Genomic DNA, 27,151 nt, shown 5'->3' with positions numbered 1-27,151 from the left:
CATCCAGCCCCTGAAATCCCCCTTTTACCCCAGGAGGAGAACCTGTCTGGAAAGACATTACAAATGTTTATTGTCTGTGCTTTACAGAAAGAGCTTGGTCTGTCCTTCAGTGCAGGCTTCTGGGTGGCAAGAAACACTTCCCCACTGCCTGCATCCTGGGGTGCTAGGGGGCTAGTGGGGGGTGAGAGAGAGCCCAGTGTAAGACAGAGTCTGCATTTTGTAACAGCATCAATCCCCTGACTAAAATCTTGGTTTGTCTCTTTGTGCCTTGATTCACTCTCAACAAATGATGTGCAAGAATCCCCTCAGCCCGTGGAGAATAAAACGAGTCAGTGGAAGATCTGCAAGTTGGAGGGAGAAACACTTTCTTGTAGTAGAGCTATTGGAGGAGGAGACACTAGATAATGAAGAAAGTCAGAGGAAGAGAAACAGAAACTGTTTACATGTAAGCTAGCCAGAAAAACTACAATACAAAGCACTAAAGACACCAAAGAACACATTTGATTAGGAAAAAAAAGTTGATTGATGTTTTATTATAGAGCATTGCAACAGTAATCAAGACAAACTATCCTCAGTTAATCACCCCTTAAACTAGGCTTGGCGTAGCTTGAACAAATCTTGATCCTAAGTCTCGTAAGTTCATAAAACAAGTTAAATGTAATTTAATGGATCTCTGAGCAGATGTTGCTGGGCCATATTCTGCTACTTCTGCAATAGCCAGTAACTCAAATCCCTGAGTTTGTCCCACTGTTTCAACAGATCCCAGTGGGACTGCTTAGAAGTAAAAGTGCAAGTCGAGCTGGCAGAACTGTGCCCGCTGTCTGCATTGTCAGACCAGTCAGTGCTGCTGGTGATTGTATTACAGAGAACAACTAGCTAACAAGTACCTCTTGGGCTTCTTTGGGTTGGAAAAATATCTCTCCTCCTTTCACTGCCCAGCCTCAAAATTAATAAGCAAATTCTGTGCTGGTATCAAATGGCCAAATGCTATTCCTTTCCTGGGTTTCTGCTGTTCCACAGAGAATTTGCCAGCACCGTTCTTTTGCAGGATGGTGGAAATGAAAGGAGGGATCCAGTGAGTTTGGGGCTGGAGGTGGCCGTGTCAGAGAAGCCCTCGCAGCAGTGAGGCTGTCGTCAGTACGAGCACCAGGCAGGAGGAGAGTCTGGATCCTGATCCTGGGTGGAGGAGACAGATGAGAAAGAATTGGATTATCCAGAGAAACAGCACGTGTGAGCTGTGAGGGCAGTAGAGCTGCTTTGGGATTCAGGTGCTCCATGGGATTGCACGTGTCAGGATAACACTTTCCTGCCTGTTGTGACATGGCCCATACCTGCACCCCAGTTACAAATGTCACCTGGCTGTGAACAGTCAGCAGGACTGAGTATTTTCTTACTTTCACCAGCGTAAAGCAAGAGTAAATCTGTTGAGTCACTAAAGCTACAGATGCTGCTCTGTCAGGTTAAATGACTTCAGATTTTAGTGCTTTTACAGGGCTGCTGCTTTTACAGAGACACTGAAATGGGGAAGACCATATCCTCACCTTGGGAAACACAGTGCAGTGCATTGGCATTATTGGGATTACTCCAGCTTTCTGCGGAGTGGCTGAGGGGGGCCATCCATGCATGATGAGACATCTTAAGGTGCAACTTGCTGGACTTGCAGAGTACATGGGATCTGAAGGGAGTGTGGTCCAGATCCAGGGGCTGTGACACCCTGGAGAGCCACGTCGCTACCTGTCTAGCCAGAAACTACTTGGGGTTTCCTGTGGGAAGCCTCACAGCAGATTGAATCTGGCCAGGAAGAAGGTGGATCAGCTACTGCTTGTCTCTGAAGACTTCTGCCTCACCATCGGTTCCTAAACTTTTCCCGACTCCGAACATTCACACCTTACCAGCTTCAGGTTGCAGGTTGATGTATCCACCAGGTGTTGGTCTTGGTGGCTCTGGCACACCTGCAGGTGGGTTTTTAGTGGTCTCACTGCTGGTGGTGGTGGAAGAGGAGCCAAGAAATGCTGGAGGGGCACTGGTCTTGCAAGCCAACGTTGTAGTCTTGGCCGTGGAGGAGACTACAGTCTCTTGGGTGGAGACACTGGAGTTAGGAGTCGGGGAGGGCTTGTGGGGAGGGAGGGTCATTTCTGTGGTTGTGGTGGTAGCGGGTGCAGAAGTGGATTTAGGGACAAGGGTGCTGGGAGCACTGTGGATGCTCGGTGTGGTGGTGTTACGGGTGGCAGGAGCAGGGTTGATGGTAACCCCAGGTGCTGGGGGGTTCATGGACACCAGTGGGGTACTGGTGTTGCGGGTGGTAAGAGTTGGGTTAGTAACAACGCTGGTGGTGGTGGCCCCATGTGTGAGAGCAGGGGGTGGGACGGAGCTGGGAGAGGTGGTGTTGGGGTTGACAGTGGCAAGGATGGTGGTGAGGAGGGTGGCAGCAGGGGGGGAGGAGCAGGGTTGATGGTACCTCCAGGTGCTGGGGGGTTTGTGGACACCAGTGGGGTACTGGTGTTACGGGTGGCAGGAGCAGGGTTGATGGTAACCCCAGGTGCTGGGGGGTTCATGGACACCAGTGGGGTACTGGTGTTGCGGGTGGTAAGAGTTGGGTTAGTAACAACGCTGGTGGTGGTGGCCCCATGTGTGACAGCAGGGGGTGGGACGGAGCTGGGAGAGGTGGTGTTGGGGTTGACAGTGGCAAGGATGGTGGTGAGGAGGGTGGCAGCAGGGGGGGTGACCTTATTTGGGGTGGCAGATTGGTGGGTGGAGCATAGGACAATGGTGGTGGGAGCAGGTTGGGTGGTGGAGGTGGCAGGGGGACTCCCAGCAGAACTGGGGGCAGTGGTGGAAGTCTGTGGGGGAGTGTTGTGAGGGGGGGTCGGGCTGATAGCACTTGGCGTGGGGGCCTTGTTGGGGATGGTGCTTGAATTAGTGGAGGGGAGGCTGCTAATGGCAGTAGGGGTGGGGACAGTGGGGAAGGTGGTGGGCACAGAGACGGTGGCCGTGGGGGTGATACTGGCCGAGGTGGTGGGGTGAGGAGGGGTGGCCGTGGGGCTGGGCTCCCCCATCCCCCCTTGCAGGTCGATTCCCAGGACACAGTCCAGTTCCTGTTGGGACTGTCTCTTCACCCAGCGCATCACCGAGGTCTCATTTTCAGCTTCCTTCAGGTAACGGAGGTTTTCCCCAAGCAAAGATTTCACGTCCATGACACTGAGTTTCTGCAACACACGGACAACAACACCTTTGTTCATCCTCACAGCCGGCCTCACCACAAGGGGCTCTTCTAGTGGGACTGTAGAGCAAGTAATAACTTCCAAAAAAAAATGTAAAAAGGTAAAAAAAATAGAGACTTGGTGGTCTGATGGGGCTGTAGCCTCAAACCCCACTGCTCAGCCCTTGACTAGCCCTGCCCTTCAGCGGGGAAAAGAGGAGCAGCGTGGTGGGGAATGTACCTGCAGCTCATCGGGATTTAGGGCAAGGAAGGTGTCGATGTCCATGTCTATGGCAACGCCAGCTTTAGCCAAGTCTTTCAAGTCCTTTGCTGGAGCTCCACCTTAAAGAAAGTGTACGGGGCACCTAGACATGTGCAAACACTTCCAACGCTTTTGTGGGGGGGGTCTGGAGGCTGCTAAATGTGTCTCTAGTGTGGGTAAATCCCCCCGGCTGAGGAAAAGGTACCCAACGCTGTGGAAAGGAGGGTGAAGACTGAAACACCTACCCAGGTATGGCCAAATCTGGCAATAATACGCCCTGGTGGTGCCAGCCTGGCCAGCAAAGGCCTCCTGGGCTTTTCTGTAGAGCTGGTCCTTCTTGGTTTGGGAACAAGAAGAAATGTCTAATTGTCCTGCAGTCCTGGGGAGAGGAAGGGTTGCAGGTTAGTACTGGGGGCACCACCCCAAACCACAGCTAAAGCCCTGTTGTTGGTGGGGGAGATGAGTGGTCTATCCCTGCCCGCGGTGCCGGTGGCTCAGGCAGCAGGTGGGAGCAGGACATGGCCGTGCCACCGTGCTACCTGCGAGTGGGCAGAGCTGAAATGCAGGTGGGAGTCTGCCATCCCACCATCCGCTTCTCCTGGGGTCCCCAAGGGCCTCGCAGGACTGAAAAGCATCCCTAAAAAGTGGCTTACCTGATTGCTTCTGGAGGTATGTCCTCGATCTGCTCCTCCTGCAGGTTACACAGGTTTCTCCCACCCAGTTCCCGGAGCAAGGACCCAGTCAAGGTGCCCCCCAGGGCCTGGTACCTGGCGATAAGCTGCTGGACCTGGGAAACACAGTTGCTGTGGTTGCACGCAGGCAGGGAAGGAAGATGCTCCTGGTAGAAATGTGTGTGCTGCAAAACCACCGAGCCACCCTCGGGCACTGCCCTCTCCCCGAGATGGGCTTGGGCACCAAGTGGTCCCAGTTTGGGTTCACCAGCCCCTGTGCCCCGCTGCTGCCAGGGCTTTACCTGGGGAGCCTTCCACTTGCCATCCGAGGGGTTGAGCAGGGCTAAGAGCGTGTCGTTGGATGTCACCTGCCACTGGCTGATCTCCTCCGCCGTGTACTGGCGGGACAGCGGCCCCAACAGCTTCAGCTGGTCCTCTGGGATCCCCGATGGGTAAATCTGTAGGGCCAGGCCAGTGGGGCAGAAAAGAGGGTCCGGGAAGGGAAAAGATGGCAGAAACAGGCACAGGTTCCTTCCCCACCATGGCTGGTGACACCCTTCCCTGTCCTTCTTGAACAGTTCTGGGCTCCACAGTTGAACGACAGGGAACTGCTGGAGGGGGTGCAGCAAAGGGCTACAAAGATGATGATGGGCCTCCTCTTAGGAGGAGAGGCTGAGGGACTTGGGTCTTTTAGTCTGGAGAAGAGAAAGCTGAGGGGGGATCTGATCAATGCTTATAAATACTGAAAGGGAGGGTGTCAAGAGGATGGGACCAGTCTTTTTTCAGTGGTGCCCAGGGATAGGACAAGAGGAAATGGGCATAAACTTGAATATAAGAAGTTCCACCTAAACATGAGGAGGAACTTCTTTACTTAGCAGGTGGCAGAGCCCTGGAACAGGCTGCCCAGAAGTGATGGAGTCTCCTCTAGAGACATTCAAACCTTGCCTGGACACGTTCCTGTGCAACCTGCTCCAGGTGGACCTGCTTTGGCAGGGGGTTTGGACTAGATGATCTCCAGAGGTCCCTTCCAACCCTGTATCATTCTGTGATTCTGTGATACCCATTCCTGCAGCTTGTCCCAGAGTGCCCATGCTAACGGGGGGCTGTGCGGAGTCTCCCACCCTGTGGCACCCATCACCTGCTCCAGCTTTTTTTTCATGACTTGGAGGTACTCCTTGGGGAGCGGCTGATCCAGCAGAGGCTTCAGGTTTGCTTTTAAGACCTCATTGCTCAGGCAGAGGTCAAGCTGCTCGCTGGTGCTGTAGTCAAGGACTAAGAGGGAGTCAGAGATGGTGCTGGCCGTGACGGGCCTGGACAGGCAGTCTGTGGGCAGAGAGGGCACGTCAGGCAGATGGTATTTTCTCCCTCCCGCCTGGCGCTGGTCCTACCACAGTGTCCCAGAGCCCCTCAGAAGAGCCCCAGTGAAAGACCAGGGAATTGCAATAACAACACTCAAGCCATCCTGCCAGGTGAGTCTGAGAATCATCCTCCCATCCCCTGGGTCCCCAGCTCATGAAGGTGCCTTATTGGCTTTCATTCCTTAAAGTTAAACCTGGTGATTCTCTGCAGACCATGTGTGCTTTGTCCTGTTGAAGGCAACTTGAAAATGAACCCTTTCCCACATCACCCTCATGAGCATCCTCCAGTCTGGCAGCATCCTCCTCTGGTGCTGCTCCCACCCAGCTCCAGGAGTTTTCTGTCTCCGCTTCCAGCATATCCCTGCTCACAGGTAAGAGCAATCACCCCAGTCTGCTGTAAGGACGTCTCCCCAGTTATTTCAAGGGTGTCCTACAGCTTTCTGCCTGGTCCTGTCCCTCTCCCTAGGAGCACCCAGATGCTGACCAGCCCAGGGGCATTTTTCCTTCCCCCAAGAGCTCTGAACTGGTCTGGTCTGGCCATAGTGAAGGGGAACACTCACTGTCTGCGCTCCTCTTCAGCCTGGGGTGAGATGAAGCCGACGCTGCTGCGAAGGCCCTGAGGAGGGTCAGGGATTTCTCCCTCTGGGAACGTCCCTGGGTGCTGTATGTGGCTGCGATGCTCCTGCCAAAAGCCTCCCGCACTGCCTGCCGGGGAGGGGGGAAGAGGGTGCTGGGTCCCCCAGCCTCAGGGCTGGCCTGGTTGATGGGCAACTTGCCCCAAGGTCTCGAGGAGGGGGCTTACCTCAGCCACCAAGCTCAGCGTGGTCTGGTTCAAAGCCAGCACGAGCGGCCCCAAATTTTGCAGAGTCCGTAAATCCCAGCTCGAAGGATCCCTGCAGCCATGGGGAAAAGGACCAGCTCAGCATCCTCATGGGTACACCATCCCTCCAGCTCATTGTCCACCCCGTAAGAGCAGGTGGAGGCTCCTTACCCATACACTGTGCCCCCTCCAAGGAGCACAGCGTTGATGGCATCCTGCTGGGCCTCTGTCAGCACTGGGCAGAGCTTCAGGTTCTCCAGGATGCCGGGGTCTGAGGCCGTGATGGTCTCAGGCTCCATGTCACACACCAGTGCCCCGAGGCTGCTGAGCTGCTCGGGGTGCAGGCGGCTGCTCCTCACCCCCTGGGAGAGATGACCCAGCCCTCATATAAACACCCAGTGAGGGGTGGCAGGGACCCTGGAACACCCCTGGGTTAGCCCTCATATAAACACCCAGTGAGGGGTGGAGGGGACCCTGGACACCTCTGGCTCGGTCCTCACTCACCAGGCAGGTCAGTGCCCTGCGCAGCAGCCCCGTCCGTCGGGATGAGCCTCGGGGCAGCAGATCCAGGTTCCCATGGGAAGCCCGGGCGTAAAACTCTTGGCAGGTCTCACCATGCACCTCGGCCGAGCTGCAGGGAGCAAGAGTCAGTGGTGCCCAGTGACAGGACAAGAGGAAATGGGCACAAACTTGAGTATAAGAAGTTCCCCCTAAACAGGAGAAGGAACTGCCTTACTGGGAGGGTGGCAGAGCCTTGGAACAGGCTGCCCAGAGAGGTGATGGAGTCTCCTTCTTTGGAAACATTCAAAACCCGCCTGGACATGTTCCTGTGCAACCTGCTCTGGGTGGACCTGCTTTGGCGGGGGGGGTTGGACTAGATGATCTCCAGAGGTCCCTTCCAACCCCATATCATTCTACAATTCTATGAAGAGTCAGTGTGGCAGGGAGGAACAGGGCGAAGGGCTTGTCATGTCCAGGCAGGAGATCTTCAATGTTGCTTTTTGTGGGGGGAGCATGGGAATCCCTTCTGAGCAATGAGCTCAGGGGGCTGGGGGGTCTCCTCTTACCCTGGGGAGAACACCTTGAGCACAGGATGGGGGCTACCCAACCCCATGCATCCCATGCCATGGCCAGCATGGCCCTAGCCTCAGAGAGGAGAAGGGCGAGGAGAGGACCAGGGGGTCTACAGGGCTGGAAATGCCCCATGTGGGTCTGAAGGTGCCCGCGGAGGCAGGCATTGCAATGCAGGTTTCATAATACTCTTCTCCTAGGCAGACCTCCTGCGTGCCCTGGCATGTGCCAGCCTCAGAGATTGGGCACCAAAACCACAGCTGTTTGCTGCCCTTGATACTCACTCGAAGAAGAGCAGCAGGTCTGGTGGGTACCTGCTGAAATGGGCCGTCAGGTTCTTGGCAGCGAGCAGCCTGGCCAGGCAGGAGAGCTGGGCAGAGAGAGGCTTTTCTTGACAACGCCAAAGTGGTGAGAACCCCTTTTCCCTGGCACCCCCCGGCTCCCTGCACCCTGTTGGGGTCTGCTGCCCCTGCCCCAGCCCACCTGGGCACCGCTCAGCTCCGCTGTTTCATTTTGCAGACCCTGGGCAAAGGCGAGGACATCGGCAGCAGGCAGGTCGCTGGCTGGGATGCACTGGAAACCTCGCAGGACCGAGCTGGAGAGGCTGCGTTGGGGAGGAACAGTTGCATTTCACCCTCCACTTTAGGTCCCCGACACCCCATGGAGGAAGAATCCGCTTGTTCCCATGGGAAATCCCCCTTCACCTTGACAGTGGGGTAAGTGGGAATAACCTGGGGAGCAGTGGAAACATCCCCCAGCCCTGGTACCGTGGTGGTGCCAAAGGGGATGCCCTGCAGCCATGAAGGTGCCCATCCCCATGGCAGAGGGGGGTGGCGGAGGTGCCAACCGTAGCCTGGACTTTGCACCCAAAGAGTGAAAACCAGCGGAGCCTGGATTTTTGGCTCGGGGGAGGCTCCTGTTGTGTCTGCGTGACCCATAAAGGAAAGGAAATTCTTGGTGTGTTTGTGCTATAACAAAAGCCGACGCAGCTGAAACCCCAGCCTGGGCGCTGGCACCAGAACCGGCTGCACAAGGCTCTAAATCCTCCCCAGCCCAAGTGACCTGTCACAGCAGCCAAGACATGGATGGGGGGAGAAATGCTACATCCACCCACGCTGGCCCCACTGCCTGTGCCCCCCAAAACCCTCCCGCTTGTCAGAGACCCTGGCTGGGGTTGGTACTCACTCGGCGTGTTGTTCGGTGGCAGACAGAACAGCTCCGAAGATCAGGGTGACCTGAGGAGGAGGACACGGGGACATTCAGTGGCAGCAAGGAACAAAGGGCTTTTAAACACAGGGACCGAGTGGGGAATGGGGTCTGAGGAGGCCACAGTGCCCAGACTGGCCACTGCTGCCCACAAGCCTCTGAGAAGGGCAGCAGCCCTGCGGTTGCCCTGGGCTACACGTGGGGGCAAAAGCCACCACAGCCACTCTCAGGAGTGGGGACTCTTCAACAGCGGGTCTGTCCCTGGTTCTCCAGTGCTGGGGGGAACTGGGTGACTGTCAGGTTTAGGGTCCTAGCCCTCGGTTTGGGAGCAGGGTAGGAAGGATGCTGGGCAGCAGGTGAGCGAGGGGTGGGAAAGGATGGGACAGGGCAGGGATGGAGCCATGGGCTGCACAGGGGGACAGCAGGGAGGCGATGGATTTGCCTCCCTGAAGCTGGGGATGGGGGGAACTGTGGCAGCTCTGCCACTCCTGCCATGTTTTGGCAAAGCCCTGGTGTATTTGGAGCCACCGGAGCTGCCGGCAGTGACTCACCACGGCTGCTTTCACGAGGTCTGCGGAGAAACCTGCAACAAAGTGGGAGTGGGTTATAAAAAAATCCCTGTTATGAAACATCCAGGACCGTATGTGCGGGCGGTCAGGGGCTGTTATAAAGCAGCTCCCAGTTTAAAGTCTTGGAAAGGTCCTTTTCTTTGTCAATTTAATAATACTTAGTAAATGCTGGTGAATGCTGTGCAGCCCCTGTACCACCCTGCAGCCTCTGCCAGCCCAAGCAACCCGGGGTGCCTCACGGGGGGAGTTTGGAAGGCAAAAAGTGATAAATCTGCCCCTGGGAATACATTTGTGCAGATTTCTAAGGGGCTGTGGCTGGGAAAACTCCCACCACCTGCGGATGCTCATGGGAGCAGGAGGCAGAACACAGGGAGCACCAAAGCCACGTGGGTTGGGAATGAAAAGCACCGTGGGCTTGGAGCATCCCCGGAGCCCGGGGTTGGAAGGGGGGTCCTGGGGCAAGGTCAGGTTTGTGGGGATAAGACGTATAACTCACGGAGGCAGAGAGAGATGGCCGCTGGGGCTGCCCACATCGTGCTGCCTGTGCTTTGGCTTCGTCCTCAGGGCAGGTCGGAGGAGGGCAGAGCAGAGATGGGGAGCTGTGTCCTGCACCCCAGGAGGGTGCTGGCTGGGCTGGGAATGGTCCTGCAGCCGATCCCCTCCTCTGATGTTGGGGCTGGAGCCACAGGATCCCAGCAGGTCAGTGAGCCCACCCGTGCTCTGCAAGTCCCGCACAAACCCCCCGCAGCCAAAGGAGAGATTTTAAATCTTGTATACCAGAAAACAGAATTTCATTCACCATCTGTTATTAAAAGAAACTCCACAATAAGTAGTCCTCTCCAACACCCAGAGCCCTGATCCCATCTGGACCCTGCAGTGACAGGGTCCCCCTCCATCCCTCGGCTCCTTACAGAGCCACACCAGCGCAGACTGGGAGGAACCCAGTACAACCCAGTAGAGGAGCACCATCAGGCATTGCCCTTCCCCTGTACCCAACCCCACACCCCTCAGCTAGAAACCCCCAGTAGAAAATAAGTCCCTGCTCTAGAAATGCCATCGATGGGCTGCTCAGCGCTGCCCAGAGCAATTAGCTTATTGCCCTTCGAACTAGATGCGAATAATTCGAATAATTTTTTTCTGCTAAGTCTCATTAAGTTCCCTAAATCCCACCGGTGGCCTTGCCAAGTCGCTCTCTGTCCGGGGAGGATTTGGATGGGCGATGAGGATCCGGAGCTGCTCAGCCAGGGAAGGTGTCTGGGGCTGGGCAGCACCGGGGAGGGCTCAGCACTTATCTGCTGCGGGGTGGGGATGTTGCTCAGAAAAACGGGGTGTGACAGGACAGTTTCTCAATGGTGTTTTGTAAAGCTGCTCCCTGGCTTTCTCTCTCCCGGTTTTGTTGGGTTTTTGTTTGGTTGTGGTTTTTTTTTTTTTCCCTTCTTTGTAAAGGGTCACTTTGAACTTAGGGGCAAATGAGTCAAATCCTCTGCTTTGGTGGTTTCTGCTCTCCTGATGGAGACAAAGGTCCTCTCAGTTTGTAAAAAAACCTTCAAGCTATTCAGGGGTGTATTTTATAGGGCAAAAAGTCTGCAGAATAGACGAGTGGGCTCAGCACCCCTCTGGGAGGTGCTTCCCTCACACCCGTCCTTTTTGCCTTGGCCATGAACGATCCTGTTCCCCCTTTTACAGCTTTCTCCCTGGAATTTCTGATCCCGCTTTGAAATGCCACAAAGAAGGAGACCAAATGGCTCAGCATGTGCCGTGAAGAAGGAGACCCCAAAAAGAAAGGAAGCAAAGCCTTTCCGAGGCTGTGTAATGAAAACTTGGAGGAGCCCAATGCTGTGTGTGATGAAAACCCGGAGGACCCTGATGCTCTGCGGCAACAAACACGTTATCTGTGAATTTATCCCGGGAAAAGGGAAAGGTGAGAGCAGTCGGCAGCGCTTGGCTGAACCAGCCATCCCGGCCACACCACTTGTTCGGCCAGGTTTGGGGACATCAACTTTTGCAAATGGTCCCTAGACCCACCAGTGCAGTGCTGAACAGGGTTTGCCATCCCTGATGCCCCCATCTGATGTCCCAGTCCCTGTCCCCCACTGAGCAACCAGTCCTGCAGCACCAGGGCTTGGTCAACCGCCCACGGGTGTTTTTGGTTTCTATTTTGGAAGGACTCGCTGTAAAAATAGCTTTTGTTGGAGTGGTAAAATTACAAAAACTCGTTTGCTATGAGGCTGCTGGTGGGACACAGCCCCAGCCCCAGGCTTGCCGGCCAGAGGTGGCTGGAGTGGGAGGGCAGGGGCACATCACAGCCCCTTTGCAGGTCACCACGTCCACCGTGTCCCTGCAGAGCTTAAAACTGACCTTGAAACAGCCTCAGGAGGAGCAGGCACAGGAGCATCCACCCCAAACAGGAATGTGCTGGGAACCATTAGCCAAAGCCCCTTCTCCCAGGGGACTTGGTGGGTCGGTGATGGGCACCGCTGCTGCCGCAGGCAGGGAAGACCCAACCACATCCCCCTCTTCTTACCCAGCACCTTCTCCCTCCTTATCAGCTTTACAACCTTAAAAACCTTGCAGCCTGAAGACTGCAAATGATTCCTTTGGGAATCCTTTCACTTTTCCAGCTGCTCTGATCTGAGGAACAACTGCTGATGTACAAGGGTCGTATAGAAATCCCGTGTGGGAGCAGCTTTCCCTGTGCACCCCCGAAACATCGGCAGCCCCATGGCTCTGCAGGAAATGGCTCCCCCGTTTCCTGCTGCAGTGTTTCAAAATCAGGAGTTTTTCCCCTGCCTCTGCTATTTGGTTTGGGACAATCCCAGATGCTGGTATTGGACAGAGTGGGTGACAGGCAGGGGAAGGGCCGGGGCAGTGGCATGTGCCCCAGCCACCCTGGGCATCCTTAGTCACCCGTGCCAGAGTTACTAAATCCGGGAGGGCTTTCGGGTAGATAAATCCAGTGGTTTCGGCCAGGGGGGAGGATTTCAGCAGGGTGAGGATGAGCACCGGTGTTCAAACAACAGGTTGGCCGTGTCAGAGCCCTGGGGCCAGTCCCGTCGTGCTGGTCTGGGCTCATTCCTGGAATCTCCCGGCACCGCACCGGCCCCACCGCGGAATGTGCCATCCCGAGCAGCGCGGACCGAGAGACCAGAGGGGGAACCGCAGGGTGCACAGGTAAATGGTTTACTACGGTCACGTGCAACAAGAAATAAGGGTTATTGCAAGCTGTACAGCACGTCACGAGGCACACACCCCCATCACAACACCCCCCCACCCTGGGTCCGAATGCAGGAGTGGATTCACGTAGGATGCGGCACATGGCCCCGCGGCAGTGATGGCAGAGAGGAGAGAGCAGGGCTGGACACGGCGCCGGGGGAAAGCCAGGGAAGGATGCCTGGAAAACATCCCTCTGCAAGGTAAGGAAAATGCTTATTTATCTCTGGTTCCTGCAACATCGGGTAAAAGTGCAATGCACGAAGGCTGACGGGAGGTGCAGGGGCTCCTCAACGTAGACGGTGGAGTGAGCGATGGTTCCTCACCATCCCCTTGTGCGTGGGGACCGGTGTGTGTCCCCCATGTCACCCTCAGTGACTGCTGGCCCCGTGGCCTCGTCCCGGAGGTGCAGCTGCAGGACGTGTCCCCCGTTGCACAGCGGGGCCCGTTCCCACAGCAGGGCCTGTGGGAAGGGAAGGCTGCGCCCCGTCTCTGACGCTGCAGGTCTGACCTGTAACTTTTCCTGTGCACGTCACCCACATTCATTCTTTGGCAAACAAGTTCATGACATTAATTTACAGCTTCAGGACCTGCCTGTGGCTGCCTCTCCCCGGCCACTCCTGAGAGATGGGACGGGCAGGGACAGGGCCTGGGAGGAAGGAGATGGATTTTCTGCTCGTCCAAACCCCCCTGAGCCCTCTGCCACCAGCTCACCAGCCTGTGGTCCCCTCTTGGTGCTCAGGGCTGCTTCCTGCAGAGCCGGGAGCATGTCCCCACCCTGCAGTTCATGGCAGCACTTTGTGCCAAGCCACCAAAGGACAAGGTGACGGCCACCTTGTCCCGAGCCATGTGCCACAGCACAGTGAGCCTGGACCCACCAGCCCCTGGGGACACAGGTGAGGCAATACCCCGTGGGGTTTCGGTGACCCGGCACACTGCATTCACCCACAAGGAGAGGGTTGTGCTGTTTTATTTCCCCTCAGGGTAGGAACATGAGTTGCATGAAACCACTGTCAGGTGCATTTTAAATGGGACAGGGCTTGTGAGGTGACGATAGCTCCGGGCATGTGCTGATGTGGTGGCTTGGTGCTGAATACCCAGGGATGGGTGCTCTCTGTGCAAGGGGCTCCAGCCACCTCTGTCCCTCCCCAGCCCACCCCCGCTCTCTTCATTTCCAAAACGTCCTCCAGAGACTGCAGGAAAAACTCCTCTTGGCATCTTGCATCCTGCAAAGTTTCCAGAGAAACTCCTCTTGGCATCTTGCAAAGCTGAGTTCCGTTGTGAGATGAGCTCCTTCCCACTCTTCCCGACAGTCCTCAGCCTTTCTTTTAGCTTTAACCATTTCCTCAGCAGCTTTCGCTGCTCCAGAGCTCTCCCAAACTGCCCACCCGTAGGTCCTGCCCGTGGCACACCTGGGTGCTGACACCCACACAGAAACCCACCAGAAAGGAGCCACGCCACGGGACAAAAACAGATTCCTTCTCGTCTGTGCAAAGCAGAAAGGGGCTTGTGTCTTCTGACCTGCCTCAGCAGGAGTTAGGTCCACATCCAGAATAAGAGTGGGTGCTAAGAAAAGGCAATGCTCGTAGAGTAATAAGATCTATTAAAATAGATCATAAGGAATAATAAGATCTATTAAAAAAGCTTTGGGCTGCTGGCTATTCTGACCACAGAAATACTAAAAATACACGCATTTCGGAGACCACCCGTATTTCAGAACTGCTAAAAGACTGGATTCTTCTCATAGAAATTTTAAAAAAAAAAGTTTAAAATCCATTCGTATCAACTCACTCGCCTTCAACAAACCTTTAAAAAACCCACACGTGAGCCGAGGCAGGGAGGGAAGCGTGAGAGCAGGGTCGGGCAGGCAGGGACCTCTCCTGCACCCGTGGCACAGCCCAGCTCCAGGGCAAAACACCCGGGAGCAAAGGGAATGGGACACACACCCCCTGAAGCTGCACCCGGGATGTTCTCTCCCTTTGCTGGGCTGGTCTTTAGCATCCAAGCACTGAGGGTTTGCAGATACGTCCATCACACTCATGGTAAAGGCAGCGTTGGTGCTGCCTCGGCTATACCTGAGCCCTGGGACAGGGATGTAAAGCTTTGGGGTCACTCTAAGCTGGTACATGACACACTGACTCTGCTGCTGAAGGCCCAGAATTAGGAAAGGGGCATCCACTGGCCAGATGGATGATGTGTACATTAAAAAATTAACCCATCCTAATCCCTAATCGCTGCTAAAATCTGTCTAGGCCCAGCCCCAGATGTGAGGGAAGCCACGGCATACAGAAAGTGCAGATGTGGAGTCAGCGCTGGGCTCTGTGGGGACCCACTGGGACGAAAATGGAGCATTGGGCTGGAAATGCAGAGGTGTGGTTTGTGCTCACTCCAAAGCCCACTCGGCCAACGTCAGGAACCTTAGCTCAGGTTCTCCACAAACCCAGGCTTTGTGGAGGAGGATGCTCAGGGCTTGTCAGGGGGTGATGCACTGACCCGTACAGCAGAGGGGACAGCAGAGGGCTACAAAGATGGTGAGGGGCCTGGAGCATCTCTCTTACGAGGAGGAGAGGCTGAGGGACTTGGGTCTGGAGAAGAGAAGGCTGAGGGGGGATCTGATCAATGCTTATAAATACTGAAAGGGAGGGTGTCAAGAGGATGGGACCAGTCTTTTTTCAGTGGTGCCCAGGGATAGGACAAGAGGAAATGGGCATAAACTTGAATATAAGAAGTTCCACCTAAATATGACGAGGAACTTCTTTACTTTGAGAGTGGCAGAGCCCTGGAGGAGGCTGCCTAGAGAGGTGGTGGAGTCTCCTCTAGAGACATTCAAACCTTGCCTGGGCACGTTCCTGTGCAACCTGCTTTAGCAGGGGGGTTGGACTAGATGATCTCCAGAGGTCCCTTCCAACCCTGTATCATTCTGTGATTCTGTGATACCCATTCCTGCAGCTTGTCCCAGAGTGTGCCCATGCTAACGGGGGGCTGTGTGGAGTCTCCCACCCTGTGGCACCCATCACCTGCTCCAGCTTTTTTTTCATGACTTGGAGGTACTCCTTGGGGAGCGGCTGATCCAGCAGAGGCTTCAGGTTTGCTTTTAAGACCTCATTGCTCAGGCAGAGGTCAAGCTGCTCGCTGGTGCTGTAGTCAAGGACTAAGAGGGAGTCAGAGATGGTGCTGGCTGTGACGGGCGCGGACAGGCAGCCTGTGGGTACAGAGGGCACGTCAGGCAGATGGTATTTTCTCCCTCCCGCCTGGCGCTGGTCCTACCACAGTGTCCCAGAGCCCCTCAGAAGAGCCCCAGTGAAAGACCAGGGAATTCCAATAACAACACTCCAGCCATCCTGCCAGGTGAGACTGAGAATCCTCCTCCCATCCCCTGGGTCCCCAGCCCATGAAGGTGCCTTATTTGCTTTCATTCCTTAAAGTTAAACCTGGTGATTTCTCTGCAGACCATGTGTGCTTTGTCCTGTTGAAGGCAACTTGAAAATGAACCCTTTCCCACATCACCCTCATGAGCATCCTCCAGTCTGGCAGCATCCTCCTCTGGTGCTGCTCCCACCCAGCTCCAGGAGTTTTCTGTCTCCGCTTCCAGCATATCCCTGCTCACAGGTAAGAGCAATCACCCCAGTCTGCTGTAAGGACGTCTCCCCAGTTATTTCAAGGGTGTCCTACAGCTTTCTGCCTGGTCCTGTCCCTCTCCCTAGGAGCACCCAGATGCTGACCAGCCCAGGGGCATTTTTCCTTCCCCCAAGAGCTCTGAACTGGTCTGGTCTGGCCATAGTGAAGGGGAACACTCACTGTCTGCGCTCCTCTTCAGCCTGGGGTGAGATGAAGCCGACGCTGCTGCGAAGGCCCTGAGGAGGGTCAGGGATTTCTCCCTCTGGGAACGTCCCTGGGTGCTGTATGTGGCTGCGATGCTCCTGCCAAAAGCCTCCCGCACTGCCTGCCGGGGAGGGGGGAAGAGGGTGCTGGGTCCCCCAGCCTCAGGGCTGGCCTGGTTGATGGGCAACTTGCCCCAAGGTCTCGAGGAGGGGGCTTACCTCAGCCACCAAGCTCAGCGTGGTCTGGTTCAAAGCCAGCACGAGCGGCCCCAAATTTTGCAGAGTCCGTAAATCCCAGCTCGAAGGATCCCTGCAGCCATGGGGAAAAGGACCAGCTCAGCATCCTCATGGGTACACCATCCCTCCAGCTCATTGTCCACCCCGTAAGAGCAGGTGGAGGCTCCTTACCCATACACTGTGCCCCCTCCAAGGAGCACAGCGTTGATGGCATCCTGCTGGGCCTCTGTCAGCACTGGGCAGAGCTTCAGGTTCTCCAGGATGCCAGGATCTGAGGCTGTGATGGTCTCAGGCTCCATGTCACACACCAGCGCCCCGAGGCTGCTGAGCTGCTCGGGGTGCAGGCGGCTGCTCCTCACCCCCTGGGAGAGATGATCCAGCCCTCATATAAACACCCAGTGAGGGGTGGAGGGGACCCTGGACACCTCTGGCTCGGTCCTCACTCACCAGGCAGGTCAGTGCCCTGCGCAGCAGCCCCGTCCGTCGGGATGAGCCTCTGGGCAGCAGATCCAGGTTCCCACGGGAAGCCCGGGCGTAAAACTCTTGGCAGGTCTCACCACGCACCTCGGCCGAGCTGCAGGGAGCAAGAGTCAGTGGTGCCCAGTGACAGGACAAGAGGAAATGGGCACAAACTTGAGTATAAGAAGTTCCACCTAAACATGAGAAGGAACTTCCTTACTGTGAGGGTGGCAGAGCCCTGGAACAGGCTGCCCAGAGAGGTGATGGAGTCTCCTTCTTTGGAAACATTCAAAACCCGCCTGGACATGTTCCTGTGCAACCTGCTCTGGGTGGACCTGCTTTGGCGGGGGGGGTTGGACTAGATGATCTCCAGAGGTCCCTTCCAACCCCATATCATTCTACAATTCTATGAAGAGTCAGTGTGGCAGGGAGGAACAGGGCGAAGGGCTTGTCATGTCCAGGCAGGAGATCTTCAATGTTGCTTTTTGTGGGGGGAGCATGGGAATCCCTTCTGAGCAATGAGCTCAGGGGGCTGGGGGGTCTCCTCTTACCCTGGGGAGAACACCTTGAGCACAGGATGGGGGCTACCCAACCCCATGCATCCCATGCCATGGCCAGCATGGCCCTAGCCTCAGAGAGGAGAAGGGCGAGGAGAGGACCAGGGGGTCTACAGGGCTGGAAATGCCCCATGTGGGTCTGAAGGTGCCCGCGGAGGCAGGCATTGCAATGCAGGTTTCATAATACTCTTCTCCTAGGCAGACCTCCTGCGTGCCCTGGCATGTGCCAGCCTCAGAGATTGGGCACCAAAACCACAGCTGTTTGCTGCCCTTGATACTCACTCGAAGAAGAGCAGCAGGTCTGGTGGGTACCTGCTGAAATGGGCCGTCAGGTTCTTGGCAGCGAGCAGCCTGGCCAGGCAGGAGAGCTGGGCAGAGAGAGGCTTTTCTTGACAACGCCAAAGTGGTGAGAACCCCTTTTCCCTGGCACCCCCCGGCTCCCTGCACCCTGTTGGGGTCTGCTGCCCCTGCCCCAGCCCACCTGGGCACCGCTCAGCTCCGCTGTTTCATTTTGCAGACCCTGGGCAAAGGCGAGGACATCGGCAGCAGGCAGGTCGCTGGCTGGGATGCACTGGAAACCTCGCAGGACCGAGCTGGAGAGGCTGCGTTGGGGAGGAACAGTTGCATTTCACCCTCCACTTTAGGTCCCCGACACCCCATGGAGGAAGAATCCGCTTGTTCCCATGGGAAATCCCCCTTCACCTTGACAGTGGGGTAAGTGGGAATAACCTGGGGAGCAGTGGAAACATCCCCCAGCCCTGGTACCGTGGTGGTGCCAAAGGGGATGCCCTGCAGCCATGAAGGTGCCCATCCCCATGGCAGAGGGGGGTGGCGGAGGTGCCAACCGTAGCCTGGACTTTGCACCCAAAGAGTGAAAACCAGCGGAGCCTGGATTTTTGGCTCGGGGGAGGCTCCTGTTGTGTCTGCGTGACCCATAAAGGAAAGGAAATTCTTGGTGTGTTTGTGCTATAACAAAAGCCGACGCAGCTGAAACCCCAGCCTGGGCGCCGGCACCAGAACCGGCTGCACAAGGCTCTAAATCCTCCCCAGCCCAAGTGACCTGTCACAGCAGCCAAGACATGGATGGGGGGAGAAATGCTACATCCACCCACGCTGGCCCCACTGCCTGTGCCCCCCAAAACCCTCCCGCTTGTCAGAGACCCTGGCTGGGGTTGGTACTCACTCGGCGTGTTGTTCGGTGGCAGACAGAACAGCTCCGAAGATCAGGGTGACCTGAGGAGGAGGACACGGGGACATTCAGTGGCAGCAAGGAACAAAGGGCTTTTAAACACAGGGACCGAGTGGGGAATGGGGTCTGAGGAGGCCACAGTGCCCAGACTGGCCACTGCTGCCCACAAGCCTCTGAGAAGGGCAGCAGCCCTGCGGTTGCCCTGGGCTACACGTGGGGGCAAAAGCCACCACAGCCACTCTCAGGAGTAGGGACTCTTCAACAGCGGGTCTGTCCCTGGTTCTCCAGTGCTGGGGGGAACTGGGTGACTGTCAGGTTTAGGGTCCTAGCCCTCGGTTTGGGAGCAGGGTAGGAAGGATGCTGGGCAGCAGGTGAGCGAGGGGTGGGAAAGGATGGGACAGGGCAGGGATGGAGCCATGGGCTGCACAGGGGGACAGCAGGGAGGCGATGGATTTGCCTCCCTGAAGCTGGGGATGGGGGGAACTGTGGCAGCTCTGCCACTCCTGCCATGTTTTGGCAAAGCCCTGGTGTATTTGGAGCCACCGGAGCTGCCGGCAGTGACTCACCACGGCTGCTTTCACGAGGTCTGCGGAGAAACCTGCAACAAAGTGGGAGTGGGTTATAAAAAAATCCCTGTTATGAAACATCCAGGACCGTATGTGCGGGCGGTCAGGGGCTGTTATAAAGCAGCTCCCAGTTTAAAGTCTTGGAAAGGTCCTTTTCTTTGTCAATTTAATAATACTTAGTAAATGCTGGTGAATGCTGTGCAGCCCCTGTACCACCCTGCAGCCTCTGCCAGCCCAAGCAACCCGGGGTGCCTCACGGGGGGAGTTTGGAAGGCAAAAAGTGATAAATCTGCCCCTGGGAATACATTTGTGCAGATTTCTAAGGGGCTGTGGCTGGGAAAACTCCCACCACCTGCGGATGCTCATGGGAGCAGGAGGCAGAACACAGGGAGCACCAAAGCCACGTGGGTTGGGAATGAAAAGCACCGTGGGCTTGGAGCATCCCCGGAGCCCGGGGTTGGAAGGGGGGTCCTGGGGCAAGGTCAGGTTTGTGGGGATAAGACGTATAACTCACGGAGGCAGAGAGAGATGGCCGCTGGGGCTGCCCACATCGTGCTGCCTGTGCTTTGGCTTCGTCCTCAGGGCAGGTCGGAGGAGGGCAGAGCAGAGATGGGGAGCTGTGTCCTGCACCCCAGGAGGGTGCTGGCTGGGCTGGGAATGGTCCTGCAGCCGATCCCCTCCTCTGATGTTGGGGCTGGAGCCACAGGATCCCAGCAGGTCAGTGAGCCCACCCGTGCTCTGCAAGTCCCGCACAAACCCCCCGCAGCCAAAGGAGAGATTTTAAATCTTGTATACCAGAAAACAGAATTTCATTCACCATCTGTTATTAAAAGAAACTCCACAATAAGTAGTCCTCTCCAACACCCAGAGCCCTGATCCCATCTGGACCCTGCAGTGACAGGGTCCCCCTCCATCCCTCGGCTCCTTACAGAGCCACACCAGCGCAGACTGGGAGGAACCCAGTACAACCCAGTAGAGGAGCACCATCAGGCATTGCCCTTCCCCTGTACCCAACCCCACACCCCTCAGCTAGAAACCCCCAGTAGAAAATAAGTCCCTGCTCTAGAAATGCCATCGATGGGCTGCTCAGCGCTGCCCAGAGCAATTAGCTTATTGCCCTTCGAACTAGATGCGAATAATTCGAATAATTTTTTTCTGCTAAGTCTCATTAAGTTCCCTAAATCCCACCGGTGGCCTTGCCAAGTCGCTCTCTGTCCGGGGAGGATTTGGATGGGCGATGAGGATCCGGAGCTGCTCAGCCAGGGAAGGTGTCTGGGGCTGGGCAGCACCGGGGAGGGCTCAGCACTTATCTGCTGCGGGGTGGGGATGTTGCTCAGAAAAACGGGGTGTGACAGGACAGTTTCTCAATGGTGTTTTGTAAAGCTGCTCCCTGGCTTTCTCTCTCCCGGTTTTGTTGGGTTTTTGTTTGGTTGTGGTTTTTTTTTTTTTCCCTTCTTTGTAAAGGGTCACTTTGAACTTAGGGGCAAATGAGTCAAATCCTCTGCTTTGGTGGTTTCTGCTCTCCTGATGGAGACAAAGGTCCTCTCAGTTTGTAAAAAAACCTTCAAGCTATTCAGGGGTGTATTTTATAGGGCAAAAAGTCTGCAGAATAGACGAGTGGGCTCAGCACCCCTCTGGGAGGTGCTTCCCTCACACCCGTCCTTTTTGCCTTGGCCATGGACGATCCTGTTCCCCCTTTTACAGCTTTCTCCCTGGAATTTCTGATCCCGCTTTGAAATGCCACAAAGAAGGAGACCAAATGGCTCAGCATGTGCCGTGAAGAAGGAGACCCCAAAAAGAAAGGAAGCAAAGCCTTTCCGAGGCTGTGTAATGAAAACTTGGAGGAGCCCAATGCTGTGTGTGATGAAAACCCGGAGGACCCTGATGCTCTGCGGCAACAAACACGTTATCTGTGAATTTATCCCGGGAAAAGGGAAAGGTGAGAGCAGTCGGCAGCGCTTGGCTGAACCAGCCATCCCGGCCACACCACTTGTTCGGCCAGGTTTGGGGACATCAACTTTTGCAAATGGTCCCTAGACCCACCAGTGCAGTGCTGAACAGGGTTTGCCATCCCTGATGCCCCCATCTGATGTCCCAGTCCCTGTCCCCCACTGAGCAACCAGTCCTGCAGCACCAGGGCTTGGTCAACCGCCCACGGGTGTTTTTGGTTTCTATTTTGGAAGGACTCGCTGTAAAAATAGCTTTTGTTGGAGTGGTAAAATTACAAAAACTCGTTTGCTATGAGGCTGCTGGTGGGACACAGCCCCAGCCCCAGGCTTGCCGGCCAGAGGTGGCTGGAGTGGGAGGGCAGGGGCACATCACAGCCCCTTTGCAGGTCACCACGTCCACCGTGTCCCTGCAGAGCTTAAAACTGACCTTGAAACAGCCTCAGGAGGAGCAGGCACAGGAGCATCCACCCCAAACAGGAATGTGCTGGGAACCATTAGCCAAAGCCCCTTCTCCCAGGGGACTTGGTGGGTCGGTGATGGGCACCGCTGCTGCCGCAGGCAGGGAAGACCCAACCACATCCCCCTCTTCTTACCCAGCACCTTCTCCCTCCTTATCAGCTTTACAACCTTAAAAACCTTGCAGCCTGAAGACTGCAAATGATTCCTTTGGGAATCCTTTCACTTTTCCAGCTGCTCTGATCTGAGGAACAACTGCTGATGTACAAGGGTCGTATAGAAATCCCGTGTGGGAGCAGCTTTCCCTGTGCACCCCCGAAACATCGGCAGCCCCATGGCTCTGCAGGAAATGGCTCCCCCGTTTCCTGCTGCAGTGTTTCAAAATCAGGAGTTTTTCCCCTGCCTCTGCTATTTGGTTTGGGACAATCCCAGATGCTGGTATTGGACAGAGTGGGTGACAGGCAGGGGAAGGGCCGGGGCAGTGGCATGTGCCCCAGCCACCCTGGGCATCCTTAGTCACCCGTGCCAGAGTTACTAAATCCGGGAGGGCTTTCGGGTAGATAAATCCAGTGGTTTCGGCCAGGGGGGAGGATTTCAGCAGGGTGAGGATGAGCACCGGTGTTCAAACAACAGGTTGGCCGTGTCAGAGCCCTGGGGCCAGTCCCGTCGTGCTGGTCTGGGCTCATTCCTGGAATCTCCCGGCACCGCACCGGCCCCGCCGCGGAACGTGCCATCCCGAGCAGCGCGGACCGAGAGACCAGAGGGGGAACCGCAGGGTGCACAGGTAAATGGTTTACTACGGTCACGTGCAACAAGAAATAAGGGTTATTGCAAGCTGTACAGCACGTCACGAGGCACACACCCCCATCACAACACCCCCCCACCCCGGGTCCGAATGCAGGAGTGGATTCACGTAGGATGCGGCACATGGCCCCGCGGCAGTGATGGCAGAGAGGAGAGAGCAGGGCTGGACACGGCGCCGGGGGAAAGCCAGGGAAGGATGCCTGGAAAACATCCCTCTGCAAGGTAAGGAAAATGCTTATTTATCTCTGGTTCCTGCAACATCGGGTAAAAGTGCAATGCACGAAGGCTGACGGGAGGTGCAGGGGCTCCTCAACGTAGACGGTGGAGTGAGCGATGGTTCCTCACCATCCCCTTGTGCGTGGGGACCGGTGTGTGTCCCCCATGTCACCCTCAGTGACTGCTGGCCCCGTGGCCTCGTCCCAGAGGTGCAGCTGCAGGACGTGTCCCCCGTTGCACAGCGGGGCCCGTTCCCACAGCAGGGCCTGTGGGAAGGGAAGGCTGCGCCCCGTCTCTGACGCTGCAGGTCTGACCTGTAACTTTTCCTGTGCACGTCACCCACATTCATTCTTTGGCAAACAAGTTCATGACATTAATTTACAGCTTCAGGACCTGCCTGTGGCTGCCTCTCCCCGGCCACTCCTGAGAGATGGGACGGGCAGGGACAGGGCCTGGGAGGAAGGAGATGGATTTTCTGCTCGTCCAAACCCCCCTGAGCCCTCTGCCACCAGCTCACCAGCCTGTGGTCCCCTCTTGGTGCTCAGGGCTGCTTCCTGCAGAGCCGGGAGCATGTCCCCACCCTGCAGTTCATGGCAGCACTTTGTGCCAAGCCACCAAAGGACAAGGTGACGCCACCTTGTCCCTAGCCATGTGCCACAGCACAGTGAGCCTGGACCCACCAGCCCCCGGGGACACAGGTGAGGCAATACCCCGTGGGGTTTCAGTGACCCAGCACACTGCATTCACCCACAAGGAGAGGGTTGTGCTGTTTTATTTCCCCTCAGGGTAGGAACATGAGTTGCATGAAACCACTGTCAGGTGCATTTTAAATGGGACAGGGCTTGTGAGGTGACGATAGCTCCGGGCATGTGCTGATGTGGTGGCTTGGTGCTGAATACCCAGGGATGGGTGCTCTGTGTGCAAGGGGCTCCAGCCACCTCTGTCCCTCCCCAGCCCACCCCCGCTCTCTTCATTTCCAAAACGTCCTCCAGAGACTGCAGGAAAAACTCCTCTCCGCATCTTGCATCCTGCAAAGTTTCCAGAGAAACTCCTCTTGGCATCTTGCAAAGCTGAGCTCCGTTGTGAGACGAGCTCCTTCCCACTCTTCCCGACAGTCCTCAGCCTTTCTTTTAGCTTTAACCATTTCCTCGGCCGCTCTCGCTGCTCCAGAGCTCTCCCAAACTGCCCACCCGTAGGTCCTGCCCGTGGCACACCTGGGTGCTGACACCCACACAGAAACCCACCAGCGAGGAGCCACATCACAAGACAAAAACAGATTCCTCCTCATCTGGGCAAAGCAGAAAGGGGCTTGTGTCTTCTGACCTGCCTCAGCAGGAGTTAGGTCCACATCCAGAATAAGAGTGGGTGCTAAGAAAAGGCAATGCTCGTAGAGTAATAAGATCTATTAAAATAGATCATAAGGAATAATAAGATCTATTAAAAAAGCTTTGGGCTGCTGGCTATTCTGACCACAGAAATACTAAAAATACACGCATTTCGGAGACCACCCGTATTTCAGAACTGCTAAAAGACTGGATTCTTCTCATAGAAATTTTAAAAAAAAAAGTTTAAAATCCATTCGTATCAACTCACTCGCCTTCAACAAACCTTTAAAAAACCCACACGTGAGCCGAGGCAGGGAGGGAAGCGTGAGAGCAGGGTCGGGCAGGCAGGGACCTCTCCTGCACCCGTGGCACAGCCCAGCTCCAGGGCAAAACACCCGGGAGCAAAGGGAATGGGACACACACCCCCTGAAGCTGCACCCGGGATGTTCTCTCCCTTTGCTGGGCTGGTCTTTAGCATCCAAGCACTGAGGGTTTGCAGATACATCCATCACACTCACGGTAAAGGCAGCATTGGTGCTTCCCCAGCTGTGCCTGAGCCCTGGGACAGGGATGTAAAGCTTTGGGGTCACTCTAAGCTGGTACATGACACACTGACTCTGCTGCTGAAGGCCCAGAATTAGGAAAGGGGCATCCACTGGCCAGATGGATGATGTGTACATTAAAAAATTAACCCATCCTAATCCCTAATCGCTGCTAAAATCTGTCTAGGCCCAGCCCCAGATGTGAGGGAAGCCACGGCATACAGAAAGTGCAGATGTGGAGTCAGCGCTGGGCTCTGTGGGGACCCACTGGGACGAAAATGGAGCATTGGGCTGGAAATGCAGAGGTGTGGTTTGTGCTCACTCCAAAGCCCACTCGGCCAACCACTGTTGACACTGGGCTCGCTGCTCCTCCGTCTCCGGGCTCTTGGCTTCATGCTGTGCCTCCTCTCCCTGGCCACCAAGCACGGCTTCCTGGCTCTCCTCCTCTTCTCCTTTCTGCATCATCTTGTCCTTCAGCTCTTGGATGGTCTCATCCAGCTGGTGAATGACGTGGTGGGGCACCCAGTTGCTGTCCATGGCGGTGACGAAGGGGTCGGGCGCGCAGACCTCGATGAGCTCCTTGCCGGTGGGGATGCGCAGGTAGTAGGCGTGGAGCATCATCCTGTAGGGACTGCTGTCCTTCTTGTGGCTGTAGGTGAAGTCCCCCACGATGGGGTGGCCAATGGCGCTGCAGTGAACCCGGAGCTGATGAGTCCGCCCTGGGGGGGAGAACAGGAGTGGAGGAATTATGGAGACCATGGTGCAAGGTGACAACGCACCAAGTGGCATTTGTCCCCCTAGTGTGAGGACCTCACTCCTCTGCAAGCTGAGTGTGGCTCTCAGCTCCACTCAGCCCCTTCTAGGCTTTGTTTTTCACAGTGTCACCAAGCTGCCACCGAGGTCCAGGGCTGCACAAGCGCAGGTTCTGCTGGAGCACCTCTGCTCCTCTGTCTGTCCAGCCCCACCAGCCCCTCCATGCCCACGTGGCCCCGAGCTCCCACCTGTCAGCGGCTGCAGCAGCACTTTGGTTACGGGGTCTCCGCTGTAGGACCCGTGTTCGAGCACGATCAGCTCCGACTGGCAAGGTTTGGGATTTTCACAGCCTGCAACGAGATGCAGAGGAGGGTCAGCTCCCCCCAGCGTGGCCCAGGTGGTCTGGGCAGCGCATGTGGGGCGCGGGAGCCGCTCACCCTCCGTCCCATCGATGCACATCATGTGGGTCATGCCCTCAGTGGTGTTCTTCCCTATGGCGTAGCGGATCGTCATTCGGCTCTGGCTGACGTGGCCCCTGACCTGCAGGGCAGAAAACTGGTTTGCAAACCGAGCCCCAGCATCACTCTTCACCAACACCAGGACAGCAAGAAGCAGAGGCCAAGCTGTAATTTAGCAAAACCAAAAGGTACGTCCGGAAGAAGGACCTGGTGGGGTGGGGTGGGCTTACCAGGGCGAGATAAGCTTTGGTCACCAGTCGGTCTTTAAAACACTTGTAGGCACTCCCCGCTGCTGCTTTGTTGAGCGCGACGCACAGGGCCCCGCTGGTGGAGAAGTCGAGCTGGTGGCAGAACCTGGGGAGGAGACGGGAGGCGGAGGAGCATCCCTGGCCACTGGGGCAGTGTCCCCAGCCAAGGCCAGCTTGGTGGCCGGGCAGAGCCTGGTTTGGTCCCCAGCTGCTCACCTGAAGCCGTAGTAGGTGTCGGGGTCGGCCAGCTCGGGGAAGCGGTACTTGAGCTGGCTCTGCAGGGTCAGGGTCTCGTACCACATCTTGCTGTCGATGCGGATGTCCCAGTGCTTGTTGACCACGATGAAGTCGGAGCTCTGGTACAGGATGGACAGGTTGTCGATGGTGCCCGGCTCCATGGCCAGCGCCCTGCAGGGAGCGGGAGGGGGAACCGGGGTGAGCGGGGCGGGAAGAGCCCTCAGCCGGGGCACCCCCGGGGATGGGCACAGCCCCCGGGGGAGGGAAGGGACCCAGCCAGAGTGGGCAGGGAGCAGGGCCTGGGGCTGGGGAACCCCCGGTTGGACTGGGGACATACTGGTGTCACACCACACGTGTCCCTGAGCCACACCAATACCGGTGTCACACTGTGCTGGGTCCCACAGCGCTACCGGTGCACTACAGCCACCGCCATACCAGTGCCACGCCGTACGCGTCCCGCAGCCCTCCCGGTGTCACGCGTGGAGGCCCCGTCCCGGTGTCACGCGTGGAGGCCCCGCAGCCGCACGGTGCGGGGCCGATCCAGCCCGTCGGCGCGGGGCTCGGCCTCTCCCTCCTCCTACTTGCCCCCCAGCTCCGGTCCCGCCGCCCCTTCCCGCTGCTAACCGGGGCCCAGCCGCGATCTCAGCGGCTCCGGCCGGGACAGCACGCCGTGGCGCCCGGCAGGGGACACGCAGGGCGGAGGAGACAGGGGACACGGAGGAGGGAACACGCACGGCGAAGGGGGCGGCGGCCACCCGACTCCCGTCCCGTCCCGTCCCGTCCCCCCCGTTGCCCCCGGTCCCGACCTGCAGCGCTGTCCCCGGGCCGGGCGGGGCGGGCGAGCGGCTACATCGTATCCAGCAGCGGCACCGGGCCCGGGGCCGCGCGTCGCGTCCAATCAGCGCCGCCGCCGCCGCGTCCAGCGTCGTGTCGCGTCCAATCAACGCCTCCGTCGCTTCCGGCCGGCG

The 27,151-nt window shown here is 56.8% G+C and overlaps 3 protein-coding genes across 5 annotated transcripts; all 3 read right to left on the bottom strand.

Moving 5' to 3' along the window:
* Nucleotides 1-818: 818 nt before the first annotated feature.
* On the bottom strand, nt 819-10,406 carry LOC106884738 (mesothelin-like protein). The gene is given in 15 exon segments (XM_014936275.1): nt 819-1,176; nt 1,893-2,439; nt 2,442-3,206; nt 3,441-3,541; nt 3,707-3,840; nt 4,115-4,248; nt 4,435-4,590; nt 5,271-5,493; nt 6,047-6,195; nt 6,293-6,383; nt 6,482-6,631; nt 8,567-8,616; nt 9,139-9,170; nt 9,653-9,876; nt 10,327-10,406. Coding segments are annotated over 14 exon segments (2,643 nt in total). The 5' UTR covers nt 9,690-9,876; nt 10,327-10,406; the 3' UTR covers nt 819-1,102.
* LOC106884649 (mesothelin-like protein) lies at nt 10,297-20,463 on the bottom strand. Its single transcript, XM_014936172.1, has 12 exons — nt 20,384-20,463; nt 19,710-19,933; nt 19,196-19,227; nt 18,624-18,673; nt 17,922-18,042; nt 17,723-17,808; nt 16,872-16,998; nt 16,596-16,786; nt 16,407-16,497; nt 16,165-16,309; nt 15,384-15,568; nt 10,297-10,416 (listed from the first exon to the last, which is right to left on the bottom strand). The coding sequence occupies exons 2-12, from the start codon at nt 19,744-19,746 to the stop codon at nt 10,297-10,299; spliced, it is 1,185 nt and encodes a 394-aa protein (XP_014791658.1). The 5' UTR covers nt 19,747-19,933; nt 20,384-20,463.
* Nucleotides 13,321-27,116, bottom strand: RPUSD1 (RNA pseudouridylate synthase domain containing 1). 3 transcript variants are annotated; one of them, XR_001411323.1, is made up of 7 exons: nt 26,990-27,116; nt 26,163-26,354; nt 25,929-26,052; nt 25,678-25,780; nt 25,489-25,590; nt 24,752-25,206; nt 13,321-14,695 (listed from the first exon to the last, which is right to left on the bottom strand). XR_001411323.1 is itself a non-coding variant. In XM_014936711.1 (6 exons), exons 2-6 carry the CDS (start codon nt 26,342-26,344, stop codon nt 24,806-24,808), a joined length of 912 nt encoding a protein of 303 aa, XP_014792197.1. In that variant the 5' UTR covers nt 26,345-26,354; nt 26,990-27,116; the 3' UTR covers nt 24,504-24,805. The 3 variants fall into 3 exon arrangements, 2 of the variants coding, with proteins under 2 accessions (XP_014792197.1, XP_014792199.1); XM_014936711.1 differs by lacking the exon at nt 13,321-14,695 and having other exon boundaries at nt 24,504-25,206; XM_014936713.1 differs by lacking the exons at nt 13,321-14,695; nt 26,990-27,116 and adding an exon at nt 26,619-26,747 and having other exon boundaries at nt 24,504-25,206.
* Nucleotides 27,117-27,151: the final 35 nt, after the last annotated feature.

The sequence above is a fragment of the Calidris pugnax genome, unplaced genomic scaffold (genome assembly GCF_001431845.1).
Source record: "Calidris pugnax isolate Ruff unplaced genomic scaffold, ASM143184v1 scaffold17, whole genome shotgun sequence".
NCBI lineage: Eukaryota > Metazoa > Chordata > Aves > Charadriiformes > Scolopacidae > Calidris > Calidris pugnax.
The sequence above is the reverse complement of the archived record's forward strand: the minus strand, read 5'-3'. Positions and strand labels throughout refer to the sequence as shown.